General features: G+C 35.9%; 1 protein-coding gene across 6 annotated transcripts in view; it reads left to right on the forward strand.

The window, feature by feature from the left end:
* LOC101897881 (serine/threonine-protein phosphatase PP2A 65 kDa regulatory subunit) overlaps positions 1 to 14,499 on the forward strand; it is a 126,364-nt gene that overhangs the window by 21,988 nt on the left and 89,877 nt on the right. For all 6 annotated transcript variants that reach the window (XM_059128073.1, XM_059128074.1, XM_059128078.1 and 3 more), the window contains exons 2-8: positions 8,889 to 9,042; positions 9,099 to 9,517; positions 9,569 to 9,643; positions 9,700 to 9,837; positions 9,902 to 10,243; positions 10,301 to 10,586; positions 10,640 to 10,912. In XM_059128073.1, coding sequence (XP_058984056.1) covers positions 8,889 to 9,042; positions 9,099 to 9,517; positions 9,569 to 9,643; positions 9,700 to 9,837; positions 9,902 to 10,243; positions 10,301 to 10,586; positions 10,640 to 10,912 — 1,687 coding nt within the window. The remainder of the gene's footprint in view (positions 1 to 8,888; positions 9,043 to 9,098; positions 9,518 to 9,568; positions 9,644 to 9,699; positions 9,838 to 9,901; positions 10,244 to 10,300; positions 10,587 to 10,639; positions 10,913 to 14,499) is intronic.

Consider the following 14,499-nt stretch of genomic DNA (forward strand, 5'->3'; position numbering starts at 1 on the left):
GAGGGTACCGCGGACATTTTTTTTGCAGGTCTGAAGGCCAGAAAGTAGGCTGGCCGATAGATAACACGTCCAGTTTAGCGGAGGAAATGGAGTTTAAAAGCTGCCTACCTCTGGGTGTAATAAGTCTAGATCCCCAGAAGGTGTGTGTGGCATTATAATCTCCAGCTGCAATGAGTCTGTTACCAAGAGATGAGAAGAAGTGTGTGAATTTGTCTTTGCTTGTGCTGTCTCAATATATTGCACTTATAGCTGTATTCGTTGAAAATAGTGCAACTGTTGTAGCTTGTAGGTGGTCACACTTATATTCTGGCATGTTGAATTATATTAGAAATTATCACCGCGGTGCCACCGCAAGCTCTTCCACTAGGGTGTTAAGTGTCGTATGTGCTGTAACCGTTTATTCTAAAACAGTTTCTAGAAGTGAAATGAGTTCCAGATACCAGTAAAATGTGTATTTTGAGTGAGTGAATAAAGTTTTCGATCTCGTGTCTATGTTGGCTTAATCCGTTTGCGTTCCAAAAACATATTCTAATTTTATCTATTTTTGTTTTAAAACTATTTGCATTATCATATATTGATTTCTCACATTTTCTTGCATCATGCCTTGCATACTTCATGGTGACGATTAGTTTTTCGATAGATGATTCTATATTTGGATATTTATGGTTGGGTGAGTCATTTCTCAAAGTATCAGAATATAGGTATTGCATATTCTGTGAAGGGAGATTGTAATTAGGAGCGGTGGTTTCATTTCTCTTGTTTAGCTCAAGAAAATCAGCTGTTTTGATATTAAATTGTGGATTTTCCCGTACCCGGTAGTTTGCAGGCTTTTTGTGGGTGGGTAAGCTAGATTTTGTTAAGTGATATATGCAGGACATCCTCTGTAGTTTGCAGTATGATTTCCATCGCAACTGATGCACTTTATGACGCATGGGTCAGTTTTGGGATGTGGACATTCCGATGATTTGTGGAGGTCACCACAAGTAACACATACCGATAGCAATTTGCAATACGTTTTGGTATGTCCGCAGTTTGGCAGTTTGTACATTGAGGTTGGCCTTTTCTTTTTTGAGGTTCTTCTATTTTCACACCGCGATTGCAAAGACGTCTATGGCTATAAATAGGATGGATTTTGTCTCTTGTTCTTTAGTTGCGAAGATTCGCATGTGAGTTTAACTTAAACATAGGTTGCGAAACTTTATCTTTATTGGAAATGTTGATGATAGACTTTGTTTCGAATCCTTCTGCTGCGAAAGCATCTTTTATGTCCTCTAAGGGTGTAGAACTATGAAGCACTTTAATTACGATGACTAGTCCTTTTGAGCTCTTGATAATTTTTCTTTTCAGAATTCAGAGCACGAACTAGGTCCTTATAATGCGACTCAGTATAAGTTTGTATTTTCGTCTCTTGGAGATTTCCACTCTTAAAAGATACCACGTGAAAATTGGGTTTACCCAACATTTGGGAGAGTTTGTTTGTAGTTTCTTCCCGAAGATATAGTGGGGGAGGTTTTTGGGATCTAACCGGTTGTATTATTTCATCAGCCTCGTTATTCGATCCGAGAATTGAGAATCTGTTGTTGCGGTCATTATTTATAGACTTGTGGATTTTAGCGTTTGGTTCCTTGGTTGGAGTTCTAGAACTAGCCTTTCGCTTCGTTACTAAGACATGTCGGTCCATGCCTGGAGGAACTTTGTTTTCCTTGTTGTTTTTTAAGAGACGCTTTATAGAATTTATTTTGGGCGTGTTTACATTATTGTGTTTATATGACATTTCTCTTGTTTCGTTAGGAGTAGTCTCACCTGGCAAATTGTTGTCGTGAGAAACTCTCGGCGATGCCGATTTAGAACGGCTTTGGGGTTTAGCTGTAAGAGTCCAGCTTTCGTGGCTTTTTGGCGCGGTTTAGCTGAAATCTGTCGACGTCAACTTAAGGTATACGTTTTGCCCGTTCTCACTTACATTTCTCTCTTCGGTATGAGAGAGTGACATGCACTTGTTGTTGTTAACACTATAAGAAACCGATTTATGTACTCGTTAATTACTCTTGCTTGGGGAAAATAAGATAAAGAAGAAAAACTATTTTGCAAAAATTCTCAATAAAAAATGAATTTTTAGATTCTTTTTTTGGATTTTATTTCCTGAATTTTTAATAGCGTCCAGTTTGCTTTTATATTATTTATTTTGCTTTACTTATGAAAATACACCATTCATTAGCAACGAAAAATAAAAACGCGTCCGTACTTAACGCTGGCACAAAAAACTCTGTCATTCTAACCTAAAAACATAAATTAAGCTTATCTTAATAAGCGGTCGATTTATTAAAAAAAATATATACATACTGCGATATTTACACATCAGTTTAACCATTCAACTTATTTTTGTTGAATTTGTTTTAACTATTCTCCGTTCACCTTTGTAAACGCTCTGTTTATATTCTAAATATACTTGTTATTGTTTTTGTTATTTTGTTTTAAGATTATTTACAATTGACAGACGTCAAATGCTCTGTCAGCTTTGTTCAGGCCGGGAGCAAGCCTTTTCAAACTCACACATATATTTTTATATATATACTCAAATATTTCTATTTGCAATGTAGCATATCACTTTCAGTATTTTAGAATAAGACATCAAGACATAGTTCTAACTAGTCTAATCATTCCCTAAACATGAAAAAAATGTTTTATCGATAAGAAGAAGAGTCTCATTGTGCAATTGAATTATACATACCACTTACGAAATTATTTAATTACTCTTTATCTTTAGGCTACTTTCCTTATTTTTGGAGATCTAGTTATATAATTCCTCTCCATAAAACTGGTAGTCGTTGCAATATTGAAAATTATAGAGGCATTGCTAAGCTTAGCGCAATACCTAAACTTTTTGAATTTTTGGTTTCGCGTAGGCTAACACACTTTGTGGCTCCAATTTTTTCACCGTGTCAACACGGTTTCATCAGAGGTAGGTCAACTTTAACTAATCTTATGGAATTAACATGCTATGTTCATAATGGTTTTGCTAATAAATTTCAAACTGATGTAATTTATACCGATTTTAGTAAAGCTTTTGACACTGTCGTACATAGTTTATTACTCCACAAACTTGATTTAATGGGTTTCCCTACATTATTGTTAGACTGGATTTCATCATACCTTGAAAACCGTACTCAAAAGGTGTCTTTCACAAATGCCATCTCAAAAAATATTCTAGTCCATTCTGGTGTTCCTCAGGGAAGCCATTTAGGACCATTACTATTCGTTCTCTATCTCAATGATCTTCCGTCAGTTGTAAGGTTTTCCAAAATTCTAATGTTTGCAGATGATGTTAAGCTGTTCATTAATCTCGATTCTCTCAATAGCTCATTACATTTACAACATGATCTACATTCCATTGTAAATTGGTGTGGTATGAATGGCATGTCACTAAATCTTAAAAAATGCAAAAAATTATCATTATTCAGATCTAGACATATTCAATCTGATTACTTTGTAGGTTCATACAAATTGGAGAATGTAGACTCATTTATTGATCTTGGTGTTATTTTGGACAATAAACTTCGTTTTAACTTACACATTGAATCTAGCGTTAATAAAGCAAAGTCTCTTCTAGGTTTCATTAAGCGCTGGTCTAAAGAGTTTGAAGACCCTTACATAACTAAACGCTTGTTTACTAGTCTAGTTAGACCTACATTAGAGTATGGTTGCGTGTTGTGGAGTCCATTTTATAAATGTTACTCCAATTCAATAGAAGCAGTTCAAAAACAATTCATTATATTCGCTCTCAAAGGTCTGCCCTGGAATCCATCTGAAGCACTCCCCCCCTATGAAAATCGATTAAAACTTATAGACCTTCCATCGTTAGAAAGAAGGCGTTTAATGCTTAGAGCAATATTTTTAATACGACTTTTGCGTGGTCAAATTGATTCACAATTTTTAATTAGTGAAATAAAGTTTAATGTTCCGTCTAGAATAACTCGTAATTATATACCGCTAAATCTTTCCTTGGCGAGATCTAACTACGAACTAAGCAACCCACTTAGATCTTTATGTGAAATATATAACAACCTCTATAATAATTTATCACTATCTGAACCTTTGCATGCAATAAAAATATCAATACTTAATTTATAATTATAGTATTAGGAGCTGCCAGATTTGTATTTTTGCTCGTTGTGTGTGATTTGTAATACTAATTCTTTTACTAAAACCGGCTGATGTTTTACTGTAGCTGGTGTTTCCCTACAATACTAACCCTCCATGGTGCGGACTATGGGGTGTACGCGCTCCCTACGTATTGGGAGGTGGCCCCCTCGGTCGGCAGGGGCGGGTAAGAGTGGCGTTGGGACCGAACGAAAAAAAAAAAAAAATTTTACTTTACTTAACTTTGTTTCGTTCCGAGTAGTCTCACCTGACAAATCGGCAATGCCGATTTCGAATGGTTTGGGTGTAAGATACCAGCTTTTATGGCGTTTTGGCGAAGTTGAACCGAAATACGTCGACGTCAACTTAAGAGAGATAGAGAGATGAGATCAAATATTGAGACATACGAGGTAATGAATAATACTCTTTAACCTAGATTAAATTAACTTTTCAAAACATCGCATTGGTAATTATATAAGGATAAGAAATATAACGTATGCGTATATTGAATTGTATGAAATAAATGAAATGATAAACAAACATTATTTTTATAAGAACAGCAATCATGTGATTAACTAACGATTTTGCAACAACAAAATAACTACGGTATCCCGAACAAAAAAATGTAAATTGCAGATACATCTCGATTCGTTAGCAGCAAATTGCAACCTTTTAAATCTCCTTCAATTTCTTTACCAGCAGCCGGTACAATTTTGGTTTTAGCTTTATCACCATTTATGATTCTATATTTCATTATAATATTCGGCCCAATTAAGGTCGTTGCACTCGCCGTCGCTTCGATTCATAAATGGTATTACGGTAAGGCATAGGAGCGACATCGACAGTTCAAAATAAAAGTTGGCAACATTCCCTTATTATTGACAAAAAAATAGAATTTTTTGTGTATTTTGAAATTTAATTTCGACTCTTTCGGAAAAATAAAAAATATAGTGAAAAAAAAAATGAAAGAAAAAATGAAATGCGTTAAACATCTTAAGTTCAAGCGAGGATGAAGAGGAGAATGTATTAGCAGTGCAGCGGCGAGTGCTCTTGATTGTTTTATTCCAAAAGTTTATGCCGCTCTTTCAAGAGCTCAATAGTGTATACTTTCCTTGATGACTTTACCATTGTTTTTTTCTGGGAGATCGAGAAGCTTTAATAGTAGTTACATCAGCCTCGTCATCAGCATTGTCCACTTGCTATAACGTTATGAACTATAACGTCTGTTACACTTATGTTTTCCGTATTTTCTATTCCAAGTGCACGACCTGTTGGATTCTGCAACTTTTGAAACTTCATTACATTCGCGACAGACTCCTCCCAAAGCGACAAAGTCATTTGAATAAAAATACCACCTCCAGTGCTGTTGGCTTTACCCTTATTCTGCACAATTTTTTGGTTTTAAATTTTAAATCTTTCCAAACCTAGAAGAATTTTAAAAAACTAACTAATAAAAATATACAAAAATAATTTTATGTTAAAATTATTAAAATTTTAGCAAACTATTTTCCAGCCATCGGTGTCTCTAATCGGAGGCCCGTTTACATTTAATTTTGTAGCAATGGATACCTAATCTGGTACCTTTACCCTTGGTAAACCCTTTTGCCAAACATGGTTTTGTTTTAATTCGTAAACCAACATTCCATATTGTTTTGCTATTGTTTTTTTCATGGTCAAATATCTAATACAAAATGGTTACAATCAGGGCTGTCACAGAAACCATGTCGGTTTTTGCTTATTGTCGTTTTTGTAAACCAATGTTGGTTTCATTTGGTGTCATGAAACCAAGTTGGTTTTGTCAATTTCGAATGTAAATAAAACCAATGTTCGAAACAGCTGTTGTTGCTTACATGTGTTGTCTGTTTATTTGTCATTGAAATACCAGTAAAAGTAAAGTAAATAAAAAAAGGAATAAGTCGCTATAAATAAAGTAAGATGGCATCAGCAGTGGTAGTTTTTGTGTTGTTGGACGAAGAACGCTCAGAAAAGGTGACGAGAAAAACTCTTAGAGATTTCAGCAACCCACTGGAGTTGAAGGAGATAGAGTAAGTAATTTTTTTATTGTGAACTTACTCATAAAGCTGCATTGCAGATTTATGGTTTATGGTCCTTTAAAAATTCTTTAAAAAATCCACGTTTATGGTCCTTTAAATATCCCTTAAAAAATCTTTAAAAAATCCACGTTTATAGTCCTTTAAAAAATCCACGTTTATAGTCCTTTAAAAAATCTTTAAAAAATCCGCGCTTGTAGTCCTTTAAAAAATCCGCGTTTATAGTCCTTTAAAAAATCTTTAAAAAATCCGCGTTTATAGTCCTTTAAAAAATCTTTAAAAAATCCGCGTTTATAGTCCTTTAAAAATCTTTAAAAAATCCACGTTTATAGTCCTTTAAAAAATCCACGTTTATAGTCCTTTAAAAAATCTTTAAAAAATCCCACTTTAAAAATTCTTTAAAAAATCCAAGCCTATAGTCCTTTAAATATCCTTTAAAAATTCTTTAAAAAATCCATATTTTTAGTCCTTTGAATATCCCTAAAAAATCCACGTTTTTAGTCCTTAAAAAATTGTTTAAAAAATCCAAAGCAAATGAAAAGTGACAGCTCTAAGCAACTTAGTTTATTTCCAATAACAAAACCAATAACATTGGCTTCTATGACAACCAAAACCGATAAAATTCTAATTCGAAAATAAAACCAATAACATTGATTTTCATGACACCAAATCATTTTTTCTTATCGTTTTTAAAACTAATAGTGACAAAGTTGGTTTCTATGACAGCTCTGAATATCAACGTCGACCCAAAAATACAATGTTGTCACAATTTTTTACGGCAATAGCTATTCTCAAAATTCGACTTCATGTCGACTGTTGTATCGACAATGATAATTGCAATCATTTGTCGCTATCGACAAAAAACGGCAACCCTAATATCATTATTGTCGCCTCGACTTCATTTTGTGACGACGACGATAACCGTAATAGGGCAGATTGCCTCATATTTTCATCCCGAAGATGAGCACAGTTAAGACTAACTAGATTCTGTTTCTTTTTGTTTATGTAGCAAGCCAATAACACACATTCTGTCAGTCTACGGTGCAAAAGATTACTTTCTGCTACGAAGGCATCGTTCATTACACTTCAACACATCCACCTTAATTTTCGTAAGACAGGACTTTATTTGGATATTTATATCATTTTACTACTTCTTATACTGGATTTGACTGCTTTGAGCGCTGCTGGTAGCTGCATATTCTACATTTTACTGTTGTTAAATTAAGGTATCAGCTGGTCTTACTTTTCTACCTTATATTGGGCCTTTTTTTTTTGTTGCAAGTTACAATATTTTTAATTGAGACAGATGAAATGGCTGGACCGATTTGGAAAATTTTTTATAAATGTTCGTCATGCCCCGAGTTATTTTTTATGCCAAGACCACGCCCACTTTTACTTCCATTTTTCGATTTACTTAAAATCCATATATTTACCAAAATAATAAAGATATCTGCTTGAATGTTAATATATGAGGTACTGTTGACACTCCCTCCAACCCTAAGCATCAGAGGAACTAGCCACGCCTTTAAATCTATATGTATAAAAATAGTGTACATAAATAGCAACACATCAATTAAAAACGGCTGGGACGATTTTACACAATTTTTTCGGTTATTTCTAATTACAGTGGAAAGATTTTACGGAAGAAATGTTTTTGAAAACACGCAGAAGGACGAATGAGACGTATATATTCCAATCACCCTAGGAATATTATGTAAAGGTTTTAGAATACATGACGTTGATAAAACTAAATACCATACAACATGGTCTTCTAAAAGTTACAAAATTACTTTTGTTTTTTCAAATGTTGCTAAACCCTTTGAATAATACTAAAAATTGAGGTTTGAAAATGTAATTAAATACTATGATATAACCAATATAAAAAGGTACTGTTGAATAGGAAATAAATCATTAAGTGGACTTTTTTTGCTATTTTTTTTTTTGACAAAGGATGCTATTGAATCCCTCAAAATGCCTCAAATCGGCATGTTATATGGGCGGAACCAGTGTAAAAGGACTAGATTTAACTGTACTGAAAACAAATGCCGAATTAGAGCAACTTTGGACAAGCAATATTAGGAGATAAAATTATATGAGACCTATATCTATATGAGGACAAATACATACCTTTTCATACCTCATCAAAGTATTACACTCTTTTACATTCTATATGGGGTCACTAACTGTCGTAAGCCGATAACACCTTATGTTTGATACTTAAATTAAAGTTGTGTGACTATGTGCCTTTACTTCATTTTAGAAAATACTATCGATTCTGAGGACAAAGACTCCAAACCATCGAAAATATATATACAAGTGTAAATTCAAAATTTTCTCCATTTATTTATCACAAATATTATTATTAGAAATGGGTTGAAAATAATACAACAATAAACCGCAAGGAAAACATCAAAACAGCATCAACGTTTACAACTCATATTAGGTTCCTAAAAATATGCATTAAACATTAATATTGCGGGCTAGCAAGCGGTCCGGGTCAGCTAGTTTCTTCATAATTAAAAAGGAATGTTTGGGACGGCAAACTACAAAAGAAAACATGTTGCACGAACTAATTAGCTAACACAAAATGCCGAGGCTAAGCTGAAAGCAAAACGAGACAAAATTGTAAATTTATATTAATCGTATAACCCTATTATTTTAAGTAATAACAATAAATACCGATTGTATTTTCATTTTAAGCTTCGTTTGAATTCTATCAAAAAACTTTCAACTATTGCCCTTGCCCTTGGAGAAGAACGTACTCGTTCCGAACTAATTCCATTTCTAACGGAGACAATCTACGACGAAGATGAGGTTCTTTTGGCGTTAGCTGATCAACTTGGCAACTTTACTAGTAAATTAGTAACAAAATAATTATTTGCTTTGAGATACAGTCTAACATAATTACAGGTTTGGTTGGAGGACCTGAATACGCCATGTACCTAATACCGCCATTAGAAAGTTTAGCAACGGTCGAAGAGACTGTTGTTCGTGATAAAGCTGTTGAATCATTGCGTATAGTGGCAGCAGAACACAGTGCTCAGGACCTTGAAATACATGTAGTACCTACATTACAACGTTTAGTTTCCGGAGATTGGTTCACTTCACGCACTTCGGCATGTGGCTTATTCTCCGTATGTTATCCACGGGTATCTCAGCCAGTTAAAGCAGAGCTTCGTGCTAATTTCAGGAAATTATGTCAGGATGAAACTCCAATGGTAAGACGTGCTGCTGCAAGTAAATTGGGAGAATTCGCAAAGGTGGTTGAAATTGAATATTTGAAATCTGACCTTATTCCAAACTTTGTTCAATTGGCTCAAGATGATCAGGTAAGACCGGATTTAACATGTTCTTCATAACACATTAACATAATTTTTCAGGATTCGGTTCGTCTATTAGCCGTAGAAGCTTGTGTGAGTATTGCACAGCTACTACCCCAAGAAGATGTTGAACATGTAAGTATTTTTGCTATGAAAGGATGAAATATCAAAGATAAATTTGTAAAATATAGTTGGTTTTGCCTACATTGCGTCAATGTGCGAGTGATTCTTCTTGGCGTGTTCGTTATATGGTGGCTGAAAAGTTTGTAGATTTACAAAAGGCTGTAGGACCAGAGATTACTAGAGTCGATTTGGTACCTGCATTTCAAGTAAGTATTTATTAACTTTGTATACAATCTTTTGCAAATAATTTATTTTAAATGTATTGTGTAGTATTTGTTAAAGGATGCTGAAGCAGAAGTGCGTGCTGCTGTTGCAACCAAAGTCAAAGACTTTTGTGCAAACCTTGATAAGGCTAACCAAGTGCATATTATTATGACATCGATTCTGCCTTATGTTCGCGATTTGGTGTCGGATCCAAATCCTCATGTGAAATCGGCTTTAGCTTCTGTTATAATGGGATTGAGTCCTATGCTTGGGGCATATAACACCGTGGAGCATCTTCTGCCCTTATTCCTCATACAACTCAAGGATGAGTGTCCGGAAGTTCGATTGAATATAATATCTAATCTAGATTGTGTGAATGACGTAATTGGAATACAACAACTATCTCAAGTAATATATTCTTTTTATTTATATTAACTGTCTGTTTTAATTTTCCTATTTTATAAGTCTTTGTTACCAGCTATTGTTGAATTAGCGGAAGACTCCAAGTGGCGCGTACGATTGGCCATTATCGAATATATGCCTGCCCTAGCTGGCCAACTGGGTCAGGAATTCTTTGACCAGAAGTTACGTGGTCTTTGTATGGGGTGGTTAAACGATCATGTATATGCCATAAGGGAAGCAGCTACACTGAACATGAAAAAGTTGGTTGAGCAATTTGGTGCCCAATGGGCTGAACAAGCTATTATTCCAATGATTTTGGTTATGTCACGCAATAAGAATTATTTACATAGTAATTATATTTATTAAAACCTATAGGCTGTCCGTTAATGTGTATTTTTTTAGGAATGACTTGTCTATTTTGTTTAAATATGTTGGCTGAAGTCTGTGGCACAGACATTACAACTAAGTTACTGTTGCCTACTGTTCTCCTTCTAGCCTCTGATCCTGTTTCGAATGTTCGCTTTAATGTAGCAAAGACCTTGCAGAAAATTTCTCCGTTCCTTGATAGTAGCGTGATCGATACTCAAGTTAAGCCAACCTTGGAAAAATTAAACGCTGACACGGATGTGGACGTCAAGCATTTTGCTTCTGAAGCCATAGCAGCCATTGCCGCTGGTATGTATATTCTTTAGTGCTGTTAACAATTATTCATTAAAAAATTTTAATGAACTGTATTTAGAAAGCAAAAAGCTTTATTGGTGAAAGTATCAAACAAAAACATGTTTTCTAAATCATTATTTATTTTTATCTATCCGTTATTTTGATTACATTCGGTAATCGTCTTTAGAGTCTGTTACACAATTTACAATATATATTCTACAATTTTGATTATTATGTGCAACATTTTTGTTGGGATAATATTTCAATATATTACAATTGGCAAAGACATGAAATATAATAAGATGGGTCATTACACTGTTACTTTTCTTCAATAGATGGCGTTGGTAGTGGAAAAATATGTTATGTCACGATATCGTGACATAGCATTGTTATAATTCAACAGAGCTGACGCTTTTTAAGGGTTGATGTTATTTTATCGATTCAATGTACAAGGAAATGCTCTGGAATAGATTTTTGAGACCATGTCTATCTTACCTGACATTTTTTCCTCGTATTTCCGCCAATTTTATGCGATTTGACTTTGGTCATTGCAATTTATCTAATCAACTATAATGCGCTTATATATATATTTTACTAAAAATAATTCGTTATTATACCGATAGTTGATATTTACCCTTTATATAAATATAAGAATAGACAAAATATTTTCTTTTGTCAAACGACATTTCACATTAAGATGTTTTTGGGTTCTGCTTACCTATCAAATGCATTTGGTACAGTCAACCAAACCACACTGTTTGAGGATGTAAAGACAACTACCCTCCGGTCAAGTTTGAAACGTTGAATAATCAACTATATGTGTGGACGCCTAATTCTGGAATTCAAAAAGTCCAAACGACGTAGAGTGAAACAGGAAGTTCCACAAGGTTGGGTGATACCTGCGGAACTGTTTAACCTCTACTTTTCAGGCATTCCTCGCCCCCACACGGCATAGAGTCCATTATGTACGCGGATGATTGTACGATCATGGCGTCGGGCCCCGGTGTTAATGCCATATGTCTTAAAGTTAAACACCTATTTCGCAGCCCTTTCCGCCAACTTCCACGCGAAGAATATAAGGAATATATCAACGGCCGCACTCTTTACCACATGGTCTGCGGAGATGAGAACAGAGCTGAATTTCGAGGGATATATAATACCGGTCACGAGCCTACCCCAAGATCCTAGGGGCCACATTGTTTCTTTCTTTCATTATTCAATTCATTCTTAATACTAAAGCCTCCAATCCAATTAATAGTATAAATAAGATACTCAATACTCAATACAATAGTAGACAACAATCAAAAAATTTTCAAAACACCACTGATTAACATTCGCGGAAGCATAGCTGGATGCTACCGGTCGCGTCCGCTGGGAATAGTGGAACGCCCAGTAGATATATTGGGCTGCTGTGAATTAAATAAGCAGTCGCGGACAGCTCAGCGACACCAGGGGAGAGTCTCGATCCTTGGTTCGACGGGGCAAAAAGCTGGCGCCTCTAAATAACCAGTGATTGGTGTTGGTCTACCGATTTAAAAGACTCTCTAATGCTGTGTTACGTAAACCATGCCCATTAGTGTTCCTCGGTTTGCAGTCAGGGTGCTGACTGTACTCGAATGGTTGCCTTACTGATAGCTGGGCGCCTCTGTAAGTAGCAGGCTTAGATGCCAAGTTCTTACCTTGGTAGGGAGGCTATGCCATGGCGGACCTCGACTCCTCCAAAGTCCAAGATTCGTATGGATAAGAAAAATTTAAATAAAACAAACCCCAACAACTACCAAATAACAAATTGCGGAAAAGGCAACGTCTCAGAACCGTTCAAAGGACACGAGTATAAATTCAGGACTTACAGTGACGTTATCCGTGACCGTATTCACCAGCAGAGTGAAAAATGGAAGTTAACTAGTAGTATTATGATTCCGACAGAACGCAAATTGATCATTATATATTTTGCTTGCAACACTGAGATCTTTAGGGTCATAAGCAACATTCCCCTTTGGCATTGGAACAACACAAGAATGCTTCCAAAAAAAAAAAAAAAAATGAAAAACTGACGACATCAAAACAGAATTAACAAAATCCAAAACAAACAAACATGGAAAAAATAATTTAAAAAAATCCACAGGTATTTCATCAACCACGACAGATTTAGACTTTATTCTATTAAGTACAAAAATAATTTCTTCCATACCAACACAACTGAAAGAAAAATCATCACTGCGTGCGTTGGACAATTGAACATCATTGTTAGGCATATGTGAGTTTCTATATTGAAAAGAATAGTTCAGAACATCAACATCAATGTCAAGAATCATTCGACAGCATGTTTAAGTCGTCCGCGCAAGCCACACGACAAAATGAAAAGTAGGAACATAATCCTCAAGGCGCTAGCCGGAAGCAATTTGGATGCGGACAAGGAGACTTTAATGACCTCTTATATGGCGATAAGTAGGTCTGTGTTCGGCTATGCGAATATAAGTGTGTGTTTAGGTTAGGTTAAAGGATACGTGGTTGTGCAAACAACCACTTCACTCGGTGACCCATTGGTTCATTGTTTTCATCCTAATTTAGAGAAGATAGAAGAATAACATAATGAAAGTGAAGGAGACGAATTCTGAAGAAGCGAGAATTTGAAGATAGGAATAGAGAAGTTAGTAGGTTTGTATCCACGGTGTATTCTGCATGTCGTCCTTAGCCATTTTAGCCTTCTGTCTAACTGAAGAATGACCGCTGGCTTGGTATCGGAGAGGGGAACAAGTCGGGCAGAATTTGCTTACCCTCTCTCTCACACCGATAAGAGTTGGGCAGTGGCGGAGTAAGTGTTCCACCGTCTCAGATTCCTCCTTGTCCTGACAAACCCTGCAGTATTCAGTATCGTCACCCCCCCCCTTGGAAGTCATGTCCCTTATATTGCAGTGTCCCGTAATTAGCCCCACCACAAGCTTCAAGTCCGACTTCGTCATGGATATGAGTGACCTTGATCTCCTTTCGGAATTCACCGGCCAAATCTTCTTGGAGACATTACATCCCCTTCCAGTCAGTCAGTTCTGTTGAAATCTCCCAAGATAATGTTTATGCAGTACTTGGAAGAAGTGGCATAAATGTGGCTTCACTGTGCTCTCAGCGGCTGGACTATCGACATATATAGTCAACTGTCCATCCAGTTGTTTGCCAGCAGCTCTACGGCCTTCCTGACAAAGATTTCTGCCTGAAAAACGCTGCAGTCGTTGTTTATTTTGAAGGATCTTTGGATACTTAGGCTTTCACAGAAGACTCCAGCTCCCTTTCCATCTTTGACCCATCAGCATAGACAGCTGCCGTTACAAGGTGGAATGTTGCGGGTCCAGAGGGTCAAGTAATTCAAGGCTTTGCCTAGGTGATATATTATCACTGGCTATAGCCAGAATTCCTATGTACTCCAAATACTTGAGAATTACGGAGTGTCCAAAGGACTGACTCCGCCATTGTCCCAGTTTATTGCGTCGCAGGTCACACCTAGCAGCTTGTTCCTCTACAAATAGACTTAAGGGTTTTAGGTTGAGTAGGGTATCTAGTGCGGATTGGAGTGCGCTCCTAAACGGGCCTGTAATTAGTAGCAATGC

This window comes from Musca domestica, unplaced genomic scaffold (assembly GCF_030504385.1).
Source record: "Musca domestica strain aabys unplaced genomic scaffold, Musca_domestica.polishedcontigs.V.1.1 5, whole genome shotgun sequence".
Taxonomy (NCBI): domain Eukaryota; kingdom Metazoa; phylum Arthropoda; class Insecta; order Diptera; family Muscidae; genus Musca; species Musca domestica.